We start from the raw sequence: 14,100 nt of genomic DNA, 5'->3' as shown, positions 1-14,100 counted from the left end.
CAGGAAATATGTGATTGGTTATTTCCCAGTTGTCATTCTAAAAAGTTTCAGCTGTCCAATCACACAGCATGAGCAGGTGAGATGAGCAGTTTTGGGAACAACCCATGGGCTGCAATCTGTTCAGTGACTATTGACAGATCATGACCACGTTTATAAAAAGTGTGATCAGTCTGTGTTCAATGTGTGACCAGCACAGAGATCTCAAAGCCCAAGGAGAAATTCGACCAATTCTATTGTGCTTCATTTGCCGGTAGAAACTTTTATTAACTCTAGATTCAAAATGCTGTCTTCCCTGTTACTGTTTAGCCAAGTTACTTTTTATCTGTCTTGTTAGAGTCTGAGGAATAAAAAAAATACTATTTAGTCTAAAATCCCCTGTTGATTTTATGGTAGATTAATTTTTCATGATATGAGCAAAGCAAGCCTGTATTTTTCTCTTTTCAATATACTGTCTACCATGAGATGGGACAAATCTCACCCCCCTCCTACCTGAATTTTGATTGCCCTGTTTTTCTGGAGGGTAAATAGGAGTCAAAGAGTTCAAAGTGCCACTTGCTTGGGAGCTGGGGATGTCTCCACACTAACCAAGGAAGTCGGCATCAGCTGTTTGCTGTGGACTTTGAAAAGGCCCAGGACCAAATTCAGCCTGGCTTAAGCAGAGCACAAGTCCTGCTGAAGTCAGTGAGAGTTGTGAGAGCTTCGGTCAGAACTGGATTTGTGCCCTAATGTCAAGCACGGTGGTTTTCAAACTGGAGCACAACCCCCACTGAATTTCAAGTGATTCGGGCACCTCACTCCGATCGGCTCCTTTGTAAATCCTGCCAAGAGGCTGATGTGCTAAGACTAAAATCAACCTGAGCTGGATTTCTGCACCTGCATGGAAGAAATTCCTGCCATCCGCTTAGCCCACGAACTGGGATTGCTCAGGGCAAAGTCTCCTATGCTACCAACGGCCCTGCAGCTGCTGTTCACGATAAAATGACGTACAAAGAGGGGAGCGGTGCATATAAAATGCAACTTGGGCTGTTACTTCTCTGAGCCCAAATTCACCGGGGATGCTCCTCCATTGCTGATGCCTACTAGAAATGGATGTTAAAACTCCCCCTGGAATGCTGGGTGGTGAAAGGTCACATGCGGAGGTCAAAGAGCCAGATTCCCCTTCATCCTGGGGAGCCTCTCAACTTGTCGGAAGACTTGGAGATGGGGGTGGAAACTACTTCCAAGCCCTAAGTTCCTGGGGGACACGGGAAAAGCTGCCTTCCTTTTGAACTGCCTCGTGGCACGTCCCTTTAGCTTGATATAACTGGGGTTCTGACCAGGGCCACCCGGGGGGGGGCAAGTGGGGCAATTTGCCCCAGGCCCCCACGAGAGTTTTTCGGGGCCCCTGGAGCGGGGTCCTTCACTCGCTCCGGGGCCCCCAGAAAACTCTCGTGGGGCCCGGGGCCCCGGAGCTTCTTCCGCTCGAGGTCTTCAGCGGCAATTCGGCGGCGGGGGGGTCCTTCCGCCCCAGGACCCGCCGCCGAAGTGCCCTGAAGACCCGTGGCGGTGCGGGGGGGGGGCCTTCTGCCCCGGGACCCGCTGCTGAAGTGCCCTGAAGACCCGCGGCGGGGGGGTCCTTCCGCCCTGGGACCTGCCGCCGAAGCGCCAGGTCTTTGGCAGCAATTCGGCGGTGGGGGCCCCCCGCCGCCGAAGACCCCAGGTCCCCTGAATCCTCTGGGCGGCCCTGGTTCTGACAGACTCTGGAGCCTCTGCTGGTCAACAGATCCTGACCAGAAGCTCCCTACCCCACTCATTAGAAGACACCACAGGCCTTGAGTCAATCATTACCAGGGCTTGATGTTTCACTCGCATGGGGGACTCTGGCTTCATGGCCTCCTGGCTCCCGTAGGGGGCCCTGACGTCCGAGGCAGAGGTGCCACTTCCACCCCCGCTGTTGGCCGGGGTGCTCCCTCCTCTGGACATTTCTAGCTCTATCTCCGCGTCCATCTCCGCGTCCTCCTTGGCTTCCTTGTTGCTCTCCTCCAGGTGCTTCATCAGCACGGCCACCACCACGTTGACGAGGACAAACTGGGCGATGAGGACGAAGGTGACGAAGTAGACGGGGGAGATGATGGGCAGGTAACTCAGGCAGTGCTTGTCCTCCCTGGTGCATTCCCGCAGCGTGTCCTGAGATTCAGAGAGAGGGAGGGAGGGCTTTGAAGCAGACTGAGCTTTGCTAACAAGCATTAAACCACAGCCAGACTCCAAAGCCGGCCTGTTCAGAACTGTGCAGCTAATGGGAAGATTATTCCAGACACAGGCTGAGGAATCAGCACTCCATATGCAGGGTGGAGTTTTAGCTCCTTTTATTTTGTACTGACGTTAGAGACACACCAATATGCCCCAGACACCCAGCTGAGCTACTGCAGGAAACAGAATAGAGATGGGGTAAGTGGGTGCAGTGGGATCAGCTGTCTAAGGCCACAACCCCGCCACATGAGCTAAAGGGGGAGCTCTGGTATCTTTTAGAAGCACAGGGCCTGTTCCACACAATGGATTCCTCCCATAGAGGGCAGTGGTGTAAACTCACACTGGCCAGTTCCGTGGCGGAAAGGGGGCAGAGAACAGCTGGAGCGTGGAGAAGCTGGCAGCAGCGTGGCCAGAGAGCGCACGTACCTTCATGATCCCATTCCAGTTGTCCCCAGTCGACACCCTGAAGAGGGTGAGAAAGGCCATGCCGAAGTTGGTGAAGGTTGCGTGCCGGCTCAGACCTTCGCAGGGATTGTCTTCGCTGCAGTCTGCACAGAACAGAAGCAAATGCAACACAATGAAGACAGTTCTTAACAGGGCTGGTTCACAAACAGCTACAACTGACAATACAGCAGTGTGGCCAAGCAGCTACAGCACAGGCCTAAGATGCAGGAAACCTGGGTTCTAGTCTCAGCTCTGCCCTTGGCCTGCTGCCTGACCCTGGGAAAATTGCTTCCTTGCTTGGTGCCTCAGTTTCCCCATCAGTACAACGGGGATAAATGATACTGACCGTGCTTTGGGATCTACTCATTAAGGATTCTATATAAGAGCTAGGTATTATTATTATTTAGTGCTTTGCCAACTTCACTGTCAAGGTGGAGGGGAGGGAGAGAGCTTTGGAAGCATGGGTTAATAGCACTGCAGGGTGCGGGATTTACAAGAGGAAGATGAACCATATGGGTTTCATCTGTAGGGGCATCTCCCTTGCCAGACCCCTACCTTCACTAAGCTTCTTGGGACTTTACCCTACATGGAGTGTTTCTTTCTTTCATTCAATTCCATGATTTCATCTGGTACAGGATGTTTTTACAGTTTGTATCACCGGGACCCCCGCTGTGCTAGGTGCTGTACAAACAGGACACAAAGATGGCATCTGCCCCAAGGAGCTTACAATCTGCAGCCTTGGAATCGGAGCCTAGCTTTGTGGGTGCTCCTGGAGCTCAGAAGGGCACGTTCACGTGCCCCTAGATGTTGTCCGTAGCTCATAGTTGCAGCGCAAGCCGATCGTCGGGGACGGTTCTACCTTCCTCTGTTCTCAGAGGCAACAAGCTTTTTTGCAGCAGATTTTCTCCTCGCCCTAATCTCCCCCAAGCAATCGTCCTGGTTTGGAGATCCAACATTTCTGTCCAGGGCCGGCTCTGGCTTTTTTGCCGCCCCAGGCAAAAAAGTTTCCTGCCGCCCCCCCCCTCGGCAGGGGAGGGCGGCGAGCCCCGCCGGGGAGAGCGGAGCCCTGGCGGCCAGAGCGCCGGGGGGAGGGCGGCGAGCCCCATTGGGGCTCCGCTCTCCCCGGCGGCCAGAGGCAGTGCCGGGGGGAGGGCGGCGAGCCCGGCCGGGGCTCCGCTCTCCCCGGCGGCCAGAGGCAGCGCTGGGGGGAGGGCGGCGAGCCCAGTCGCGGCCCCGCTCTCGGGCCGGAGCGCCGCACCGCCCCCCTCCAGGTGCCGCCCCAAGCACCAGCTTGGTGGGCTGGTGCCTGGAGCCGGCACTGTTTCTGTCACACTCTAGTCAGTGTGGCCTTCACCTCAGTCTCTCCATCTCCACAAAGGGGGATAATGATACTGCCCCCTTGTGTAAGAAGCTATGAGCTCTACTGGTGAAACGTGCTATGGAAGAGCCGAGTCTATGACTAGGGCTAGGTCTACACTACGGGGGGGGGTCGACCTAAGATACGCAACTTCAACTATGTGAATAGCGTAGCTGAAGTTGCGTATTTTAGGTCGACTTACCTGGCTGTGAGGACGGCGGCGAGTCGACCGCTGCCGCGCCGCCGTCGACTCCGCTTCCGCCTCTTGCCGCGGTGGATTTCCGGAGTCGACGGCAGAGCCATCGGGGATCGATTTGATCGCGTCTTCACTAGACGCGGTAAGTCGATCCCCAATAGATCGATTGCTACCCGCCGATCCGGCGGGTAGTGAAGACGTGCCCCTCGGAGTAGTCCGGCTTGCTGGGCACGTGTGTAAAATCTCCGAAGACCTCCTGCAGATTAAGTAACTTGCCTTAGGTACAAACCTGATTGCATTTTCGCTCCTCCTGCCCCCCACTTAACAGGCAGTGCTAACTATATACCACGCTGAAAATGAAGTGGAAAGACATCAGAACGTGTAAGCTAACTCTCCCCAAATGGCTACGAACACTACTTTCCCTCTTTGCTGCTCTGCACTGTCTGCTTGACTATTACTCTCTCCATTGTGTTCATTATCTTGTTTTATTTTTTTTTAAACAGAGCACATTTCCCATAAGGGATATTTTACCGGAATAACATGAGCAATTTTGATATTTTTTTCCCTGAGATTTAATATCCTAATGAATGTAAATTGCACACACCAAACATCCTCTTGTACATAAAACACAGGCTCATTAAGTTTTCATTAGGACAGGCAGCAATCCTTCTTGCAAAAGCCTTTCATTATTAGTCATTTATTTCTGAAGTGCATTTAAAAAAAAAAAAAAAGCCCGGCCACCAACCTCACTGAGGAGGGAGCAGGGCTTTTTTGTGGCAGACATGGCCCAGCCGTGCTTGAGAAAAGGAAAATCAAACTGTTCCCAATAAAAGTCAGGAAGTGGAAGTGGTCCGCTGGCTGGCTGGGTGCTCGTCACAGCTGGGATCAAGTCTCAATCTCAAACCACACACAGCAATTGTTTATTGCACAGGGCTGGCATGGAGTGTGCATAGAAACACAGCATGGATTTAGAACTGCAGAGAGGGCTGCATAGTCTTTAAGGTATTCAGGTATCTTCTGTCTAAGGATAGGTGAATAAATACTGCCACTACCAGAGATACCTGGCACAGGAATCACCACATTTTCAATGATGCTCTCTGGAGAGTTGCTGCACAAGCATAGATGTTGTAACGCACTGATCTGCGACCTAGGAGATCTGGGTTCTATTAGTGACTCTGCCACATGCGGACTGTGTGACGAGTCACTTACCTGCTCTGGGCCTCAGTTTTTCCAGCTGTAAAATGGGAATATACAAATATTCCTTTTGTCTGTCTTGTCTATTTAAATTGGAAACCCTTCCAGGCAGTGACCCTCTTCACTTTGTATGTGTCCGGCATCTAGCACAAGGGGGCCTGGATCTAGGTGGATCCCTAGCTGCTACCGTAATACCATTTTTTAAAAAAACAACCGTCATTTAGACATATCAGTAGAGAGCAATGATGCGAATGATCACATAACGCCCCAAGAGGCATTGTCTAATAACTAAAACATGGGACTTGGAGTCAGAAGACTTAGGGATCCTTTCACAGCTGTGCCAGTGACTCGTCGGGTGACCTTGGGAAAGTCACTTCCCTTCTCTGTGCCTCAGTTTCCCCCTCTGTAAAATGGAGCTACTAACACTTCCCGATCTCCCAGTCAGGGTTATGGGGAATACATATATGTAAAGTACATTGAAATCCATACACTGAAAAGCATCACAGCAGTGCAAAATAGGTTGCTTTTGGAGTAACAGCATCATTAACTGCATAGCTTTCTGAAGCTCCTGCTGTTTCATATAAATACCACAGTCGGGCCCTAAGCACGGTTGTAACCCTATCAAGCCCATCTGAAAATGATCAGCCCCTCCTCTCCATCCCTACGGGCTGAGGAAGCAGCTGCTCTGGACGTTTCTGAAGCTTTGTTAGAATCATAACATGCAAAAGTGAGTCCTAAATCAAAGCTTTAAAGGGTTGCCAAGCAATGTGTGTGGGACTCCCAATCAGTGACTGTGATACCGAGGGTACGCTCGGGATGTGACTCTTACATTTTGCCCCCTGGCCCTATCACACTTGAAAGAGGACAGTGCTGTGGAGCTGGCTAGGAGAGAGTCTCTCTGTTGCGTTCCTGGACTTGCTGAATGGAAGGCTGGTGATGCCCTTAGGTGGGTTGTAACCTGTGAGGATTGAACACGGGGCCTAAAAGCCTGCACACTTCTAAAGGCATGGTCTTTCCCTCCTGAGCTAAAAGATGCAGCGCTGTTAGCATGAAGCAATCACCTGACTCATAGGGTATGTCGACATTGCAGCTGGGAGCATGTGTCCCAACCCAGGCAGACAGACAGGTGTTAGCTCTGCTCACGCTAGCATGCTAAATAGCGGGGATATCATAGAATCATAGAATCTCAGGGTTGGAAGGGACCTCAGAAGGTCATCTAGTCCCACCCCCTGCTCAAAGCAGGACCAATCCCGAACTAAATCATCCCAGCCAGGGCTTTGTCAAGCCGGGCCTTAAAAACCTCTAAGGAAGGAGATTCCACCATCTCCCTAGGTAACCCATTCCAGTGCTTCACCACCCTCCCAGTGAAATAGTTTTTCCTAATAGCCAACCTAGACCTCCCCTACTGCAACTTGAGACCATTGCTTCTTGTTCTGTCAGCAACTCATGGGTAGCAGCCTGACTTACCTGCCCGAGTATAAACCCTGGACCCCATGATATATACTTGGGTGGCTCGCGTACGCTGTCCCCATGGCTACTTTGCTATTTTTAGCAAGCTAGCATGCGGGTGTGTCTGTCTACCCGAGCTGGGAAACATGCTTCCAGCTGCAGCGTTCACGGACCCACAGACCTCTACGTGGTCCATCCAGTAGAGGGAGCCAGAGAGCCACATTGTGAAAGTACCTTATGTCTCCACTGCAGTCAGAAGGGTGACTGGAGCATGTGCGGACACGCCCGAGCTAGCTCAGCTCTAACAATAGCAACAAAGCCACAACAGCGTGAGCTAGCTTCTCGAGGGGCCCGGGCGGTGTTGTATAACCCGTGCTGCCACGGCTTCACGACTCTTGTGATTTGAGCTAGTTCAATCCAAACTAGGCGCTGCAGTTACACCTCTGATCGCAGTGTCTCCTGAACTTGGTCAACGAGATAGGGTGACCAGACAGCAAGTGTGAAAAATCAGGACAGAGGGTGGGGGGTAATAGGAGCCTATATAAGAAAAAGCCCCAAATATCGGGACTGTCCCTATAAAATAGGGACATCTGGTCATCCTATGGGGAAGTCACCGACCAGGGGAGCGAATGGGGGTATTCTCTCTTCCCAGGACCCAGGAATCTGGGAGCAAAGCAGGACTATGCTGCCTTTCCTGTCTAACGCCTCCTGCTCTTCTTCTGGCCGGCAGTACGCATGTGACTATTTAGCCATTTCTTCTGCAGTGTCAGAGACCTCCCTTGAGCAGGGTAAATAAACGATGTCGGTGGCGTAAGTCGCTAAGACGGCTGATGCTTTGTGATGATTGAGAAAGGGGGAAACGGCTCTTAGAGAACAATCTATAAACAAGACAGAATCCCAAAACCTATCGGAAAAGGAAATAATTAAGGGCAGCGGAAGATCTGAAGAGCGAGAGGTTCACTGTGGTGCTACTCCAACATAAACCTGGTTCTAAGCCAACTCTGTAAGCAGCGAACTTCCGCCTTAGTGACTATATCCCTGCAAGATTATTATATTTAGGCAGTAAACAGTTCCTCTGCAGCTGGAAGCAGGGTCAGAACTCTCTGCGTGTGTGTATGTGTGGTGTGGAAAGGGTCTGTGTTACATCCTCATGTGTCAGCTGTGACCCCAAGATCAAGAGAAAGCTTTAATCTTCAGAGCTACAGAGCTAGAAAGGACCAGAGAGAGAGAGAGGGAGAAAACAAAGGAAACGGAGAGAGACAAATAAATATCGACTGGATGAAATAAACAGTGTCAAGCACATTACTCACCTAGCTTTCCAAACAGCTCCACTCCCAGGGCAGCATAGATAAAAAACAGGAGCATAAAAAGTAGGCCAAGGTTCCCTACCTACATAAGAAGAAAGCAGAACAAGGGTCAGGCAAGTTGAGGTCACAACCATAATTGCTCCATTACATTTTAAATACAAGCAAAAAAAAAAAGGGAAACAAAATGGCCAGTGGTTAATCGTTGGGCCGCTCTCTAGAGAAGCCTTCCGGGGACCCTCTCTCTTTCAGGTGGTTTTGTCCACTCCAGCCACCCCCACCCACAGGTGTTTTGTGTCTTAGCTACTGTCGGTGTCTGCGTAGGACCCTCCTACCCCCACCTGCTCAGTGTGCGGCTTTAGGGCCCAATTCCACCAAGCACAGAATGGGACTTAAGCATGTGCTTTTGGTTCAGTATGTGCTGAAGTGCTGGGCTGAATCGGGGCCTTGGTTTGGATTTTTAGCCCTTTAGTGGTTTGATAAAGTTTCTTTTATGGTGATTAAGGGCAAGAGTTACAAAAATAAGACACTGAAGTGAGGCGCCTCAATTCCTACGCAGGCACCTGCCTTATTTCAAAAGCTCCCTCTGACCCCAGGGGAGGGTCAACAGTGACCTTTAATGTTTCCTGGCTGTGTCCTGTTATTGCAATCAATGGTTAAATTGCCAGCCAATGGGTAAAACCCTCTGAGTTAAATCTCATTTGCAGCGTTTCTTCTAATGGAAAATAAAAAACCAGGGTCCCCAGCCTAAGCAAGCAGTCTGTGAATGCAGCTCTGGGTTTCATTGCCAACTGAGAATGGGCAGGGTCCCTATCTCTTCCTCAAGAAGAAACACAGACCCTGAACCGGTGTCCAAACTTATCCCTGTCCTGTTCACGGGTTTAACTGGTAACTCAGACTCAAAAGGATTCCTACCTGAGCTTGGCTGTTCCTGGGGCTTCCCCACAAGATCTTCCATTGCAAGTTCCCTCTGGGCTTGCTGGAGCTCACTGAACCCATCTGTCAGTGTGACTTAGTAGGAACTACCCTGAATCTTAATGCACACGAAGCCTTAAAAATTGCTCTGTATTTCCTAGATCGGTTTCATATATAGGATTTTTTATATTTTATATATCGGTTATAAGGTGGCAGATTCTCAATCATTTTTCACGGCTCTGCTGCTGTTATTAATTATGGTGCTTAAAAGTGTGCTAGGTACCACAAAACAGGCAAAAGAGGCAGCCCCTGGCTTACCCAGCTCACAGTCTAAGTAGAGACATGATGTGATGACGGAAAACAAAGCAGAGGTAGGGAAGGGGAATAAGGAAGAGGGTTACAAATCCAAGATAGCCTACTGGTGGTTCCCGTATCCTACTCCTCCATATACAGATCGGCCTGTAGCTTCAGTGATGTGTCAATTGAAAGATGAATAACAGTGTTCCTCACAAACACCAGAACTGCAGCTCGGAAAATCTCCCAGTGTAATGCCAGCGCAATTAGCCAAGTCATGTTTTGTGGTCACCAGTTTATGAGCTTTGAAGATGACATGTGTGGATATTATCTCTAACAGCGAGCCCTGGCTTCACTACCCCGACGACACCCGGCTCGCAAAAGAGGAGAGCCAAGAAACGGCTCGACTCCAGCCGAGACTTTGCCAGTAAAAACTGCCTGATGTGGCCGCGCAGCCTTCCCGACGTGCAGAGATGTGTCTGGCTGATGGCTGCACATGGTGAGCAATGAACTTAGCAGCTTTCCCCCTTACTCCTGAGCTTGTTTGTCTGTTACGTCATGGCGCTGTGTTAAACAGGAGCGTGCCTCAAGCTATTGGAAAGAGGGGGCTTCGGTGATCCATTGCCCCTGCAGATGCTGAAGTCTGAAGAAGAAATCAGAGGCCCATTCCAGCTGAGGAGGTGGGGGAGGGAGGGAGTGGGGAAGTTGGCCAAAGAAAGCTGCAGAACAGCATAGGAGCGGGACTGTGTACATGGCCTTGGGTGAGTCATTTCACCTCTGTAACTAAACATACCCGTCTACAGTCCCTTTGTCGGGAGGTAATTGAGGTCAGCCCAGCACTCGGGAGAGCCAGAGAGGACAGGCACTAGAGAAGGGCTAAATATGAATCGTTGTTGTTGTTGTTGTTGTTGTGATGAACAAGGCAGGTGAGATCGCGTCCAGAAACTCTTCTACAGCAGGCAGGGCCTGGGATGCCTTCACTGGGCTCTCCAGGAGCAACAGACACTCCTGAGCCAGCTAATCTTCTAACAACAGCCAGCAATCATTGGCCTGGCAGCCAGTGACCTGAGGCAGGGTTACTGAAGGCGGTTCTGCCCTGGCAGTTCAGCACAGGCTCTGTTTATCCGCCGGCCTCCCCCTGACCTGTGCTGGGCCTGTCTGAACCCGGTGTAAAAAGCAACAAATAACCCACCCGTCTGCCCCTGCTGGCAGCCAGTGCGTCATCAGTCATTCGCTGCGGCTCCAATGTCAATGGGCAGAGGCCACGCGCTGCCAGGGAGCAGTCAGGGTGGGGAGGAGCCCGGGGAAGGGAAGCCCCAGGAGGCTGTCTTGTGGAGCTGCTCCCTATGAAACGAACGGGGGATGCAGCCACAGAGCCCGCAGATCGGGGCAGGAGAGGGCCATCTGTTCTCCCCCCCGGATTCTCTCTCCCCAGCAGCCCGGTCCCACCTCCCTAGCTGGGGAACATCTCGGAGAGGGACTTTGCTGGGCACAGAGAGGCTCCCAGACAGGGTAATTCAGCCTAAACTTGCCTAGCCTTTTCAGTGGATTCCCCATGGCGCTACGGGGGACAGTCCGCAGAGCGCACACATCCCCCTGGCTGGTCCCTTCCCCGGCGTGGGGCTGGGGGGCAGGGAGCGGGATGCTGCTGTTCCACACAGTCAAGGGAGACCCAAGCACGGATGGCTCTGGCAGGTCACTTGACACCCTATTCGCCTCCCGTTTGTATCTCCAACCACTGGGAGCCTTGAACTAACATGCTAAGGGTGAGCAGCGAGGGGGAAGCCCAGCAGCTTTACTGACCACATCCAGGAGGACTCCATAGAACTGAGTACGTCACCCAAAGGCATGGGCTTAGCATGCACTGGGATGGATGGCTTGGGGCCTCGCTCTGCTTTGGCGGCTCAGGACATCACCGTCCTTAGTACTGCAGTGAGGGGCGTCTTTTGGTTCCAGCTATTCGATTTAATCAAATCTAGTTGCTGTGGTAGCTAAGCACCAGTGGGCTGGGGATCAGGGTTCTGTTCCCGGCGGTGCCACAGACCTTTTGATGACCTTAAACTGCTGCGTGCCTCAGTTTCCCCACCCACAGAACGAGGATACAGCTGCGCGCTACCTCACAGGAGTTTTCGGAGGCTGTTTTCGTTAAAGGCTCAGCTGTGCCCTGAAGGTGCAGCCCTGCACTGGGAGCCATGGGGAGGCCCAGTGCCTCCCAGGCAGCGCAGAGGCTATGCTGAGGTGGCAGCGTTGTCTCCTCTGAGCTGGGCCCACCCTGTTGGTGAAAAGATGTCGAGGCTGAGACTCATGCCCGTATTCTGCTCCCTCCGAGGCCACTGACTTGCTGTGTGAATCTGGAGCAAGTGGGTCTTATAACCTCTCTCTGGGCCTGATCCAAAGCCCAGTGACGTCAAAGGGTGGTCTCATGATGTCTTCAATGGGCTGTGGATTAGGCCCGTTGTGTGTCAATTCCCCCTCTGTCTCTAATGGGGTGACTGGTACGTACCTTCCTGGGCGAAGCACTTTGGGAGTCTCAGATGGAAAGTGCTCCAGAAGTGCGAATATGATCGTTATTAGAGCAGGATGCTAGCTCCCGGCCCACAGCTGTCAGGATGTAGAGTCAAAACCAAGCCCTACAGAGCGTTGTGACTGACCTCCTCCTCTCCACCCTCTGCCGGTTGGCTCCGTGAGAGGCGTTCAAGGGCCTCCTCTCTCCTGCTCCTGAAACCTGCGTCAGCACCTCCAGGACCTCTCGCTGCTCTGACTCAATTATTTCCACCCTGCCAGCCCACCCCTTGGCGTTTCGGCCGTCCTTGCAGACAACGCCCAGGGGCACCCCGGGATGCCTGTGGCGAGCAATGTCTCACAAAGCTAAGCCTCTGCCAATCCTTTCCCAGGACAATGGGTCCTGATCTTTTCCTGCCAGCTCCCGCCATGCAAAGCAATAACTCCGGAATTAGGGAAATGCCGGCTAATTTACGCACTAGACAGAGAATGAAATGGACACATTTGCCAGCCTGGAAAGGGGACATCATCTGTGTGAGATCCAGTCCTAGGCGAAGGTGCCAGATCGACAGCCTGGGAGGCTGCAGTGCTCTGCGTATCTACACGATTACTTCAGGGCAGTCAACTGCATTGCATTGCTCCACCAAAGCCCCCCGAAGCATTGCTCCGCCAACGTCTCTTGGCCCAGTTCTAGACTCGCTTACATTTTTGCTTCTCTTCCCTGTCCCCCCACCCCCGACTTTTCCTCCTTTCTTTTTCTCCTCACTTTTCTTTCCTTCCGGCTGGGAGCTAACCACTGATCTCGTCTAGTGCCAATAAGCCAACAGTTCTTTTCAGAATGGGTGGCCAAGAATGGCCTGAGGTGCAAAAGAGCCCCTTTGTTCCCCTATTATGGGACAGGGTTAAAAAAGAGGGACTGGTCATTTTTCACTGCAGCCTGTATCATTTGGAATAATTCAGTCAAGACTCCCTTTTTTGGCTAAACAAATTTAAGGGCCAAGCATGGACCTGACTTAGGAAAAACTCCATTGACTTCAATGGGGCTCCACATCAGCACTGAGTATTTAACCTCCCCCAGCTGTTGTCAGCTGCAGGTCCCACCCTCAAGTCATTTTTGTTCCCCTTCTCTGGGCCTTTACGAGCGCCGTATATTTCCAGGGTATGGTAACACTCGACTATTGTTTAGATCATATAATCCCCTTTAGACAACAGTAGTAATGCCTTTAAAAGCTGCACCCAAAATCACCATGGGAGCTGCTGCCCCTAGAAGAGTTAAACTCCCAGACAGCAGCAAACTGTAGGCTCTGTCCTTCAGCAGAAAGAAGCATGGAACAGGGAGTTCTTCACATTTTTCTTGGCACGGAATCTCTGTTGTACGGAGTTCCAAGCTTTGAAGAGAAGAAGGGGGTATGTTGTCCAATCCTGGGTTTAATTAATGTGCATTCCACAGATGAAGTAAAAAAAAGAACCCAGATCTTCTAGACAGATTGGACCAGATTTTGCTCTCAGCCACAGAAGTGAAAATCTAGAGTCGCTCCAACGGAATTAGAGTTGCGTGACTGAGCAGAATCTAACCCACCGTGGGGGATACAAAGGAAAATCAAACCGTTCAACTTGCAACAAATGATCTCTTTTAGCTGCGCTATTGTGCCTCATGTTTCTGCAAATGTCTCACTTCCACAGTAGATTCTTTAATGGTATTTAGTAAATTGTGGTTCTGGCCCGAAAAGTGAGTATGTAAAAATGGCATTCGTTGCGCCCTATGTATTTGTCAGCTGTTTCTGTTTGTGTTTTTGACAGCAAAGGCCCACATTGTGCTACCGATAGCACTGCTAGGGCTGAATTTCGTTTTGCCTCCTCCATCAGGAGCAACGCTGGCAACTGATTGCAAACGCTTTCTGACCGGCGATTTATATGAGAACAGTTATACAGACTGACCTGGGTAAGCTGGGCTCACTCAAACAACACGGGTTTTAACACAGCCAAAATGCAAGGTCGTACATCTAGGAACAAAGAATGTAGGTCACACTTATAAGATGGGTTATTGTAGCCTGGAAAGCAGTGATTCTGAAAAGGAATTGGGGTGAATGTGAGTTCCCAGTGTGATGCTGTAGCTAAGGGGGCAAAAGCAATCTTTGCATATATACTCAGGGGAATTTCAAAGCAGGGGTAGGGCAGTGGTATTACCTCTGTATACGATATTAGTTACATCATTA

General features: G+C 51.3%; 1 protein-coding gene across 2 annotated transcripts in view; it reads right to left on the bottom strand.

Moving 5' to 3' along the window:
• CACNA1H (calcium voltage-gated channel subunit alpha1 H) overlaps positions 1-14,100 on the bottom strand; it is a 205,336-nt gene that overhangs the window by 15,643 nt on the left and 175,593 nt on the right. For both annotated transcript variants that reach the window (XM_024212411.2, XM_024212410.2), the window contains exons 28-30: positions 8,180-8,258; positions 2,656-2,777; positions 1,828-2,166 (exon numbers count right to left, since the gene is read on the bottom strand). In XM_024212411.2, the coding sequence (XP_024068179.2) occupies positions 1,828-2,166; positions 2,656-2,777; positions 8,180-8,258 (540 nt within the window). The remainder of the gene's footprint in view (positions 1-1,827; positions 2,167-2,655; positions 2,778-8,179; positions 8,259-14,100) is intronic.

Source organism: Terrapene carolina, unplaced genomic scaffold, assembly GCF_002925995.2.
Source record: "Terrapene carolina triunguis isolate 2854851 unplaced genomic scaffold, T_m_triunguis-2.0 Scaffold93, whole genome shotgun sequence".
NCBI lineage: Eukaryota > Metazoa > Chordata > Testudines > Emydidae > Terrapene > Terrapene triunguis.
Note: the sequence above shows the minus strand (reverse complement) of the source record. Positions and strands in the feature narration are given on the sequence as shown.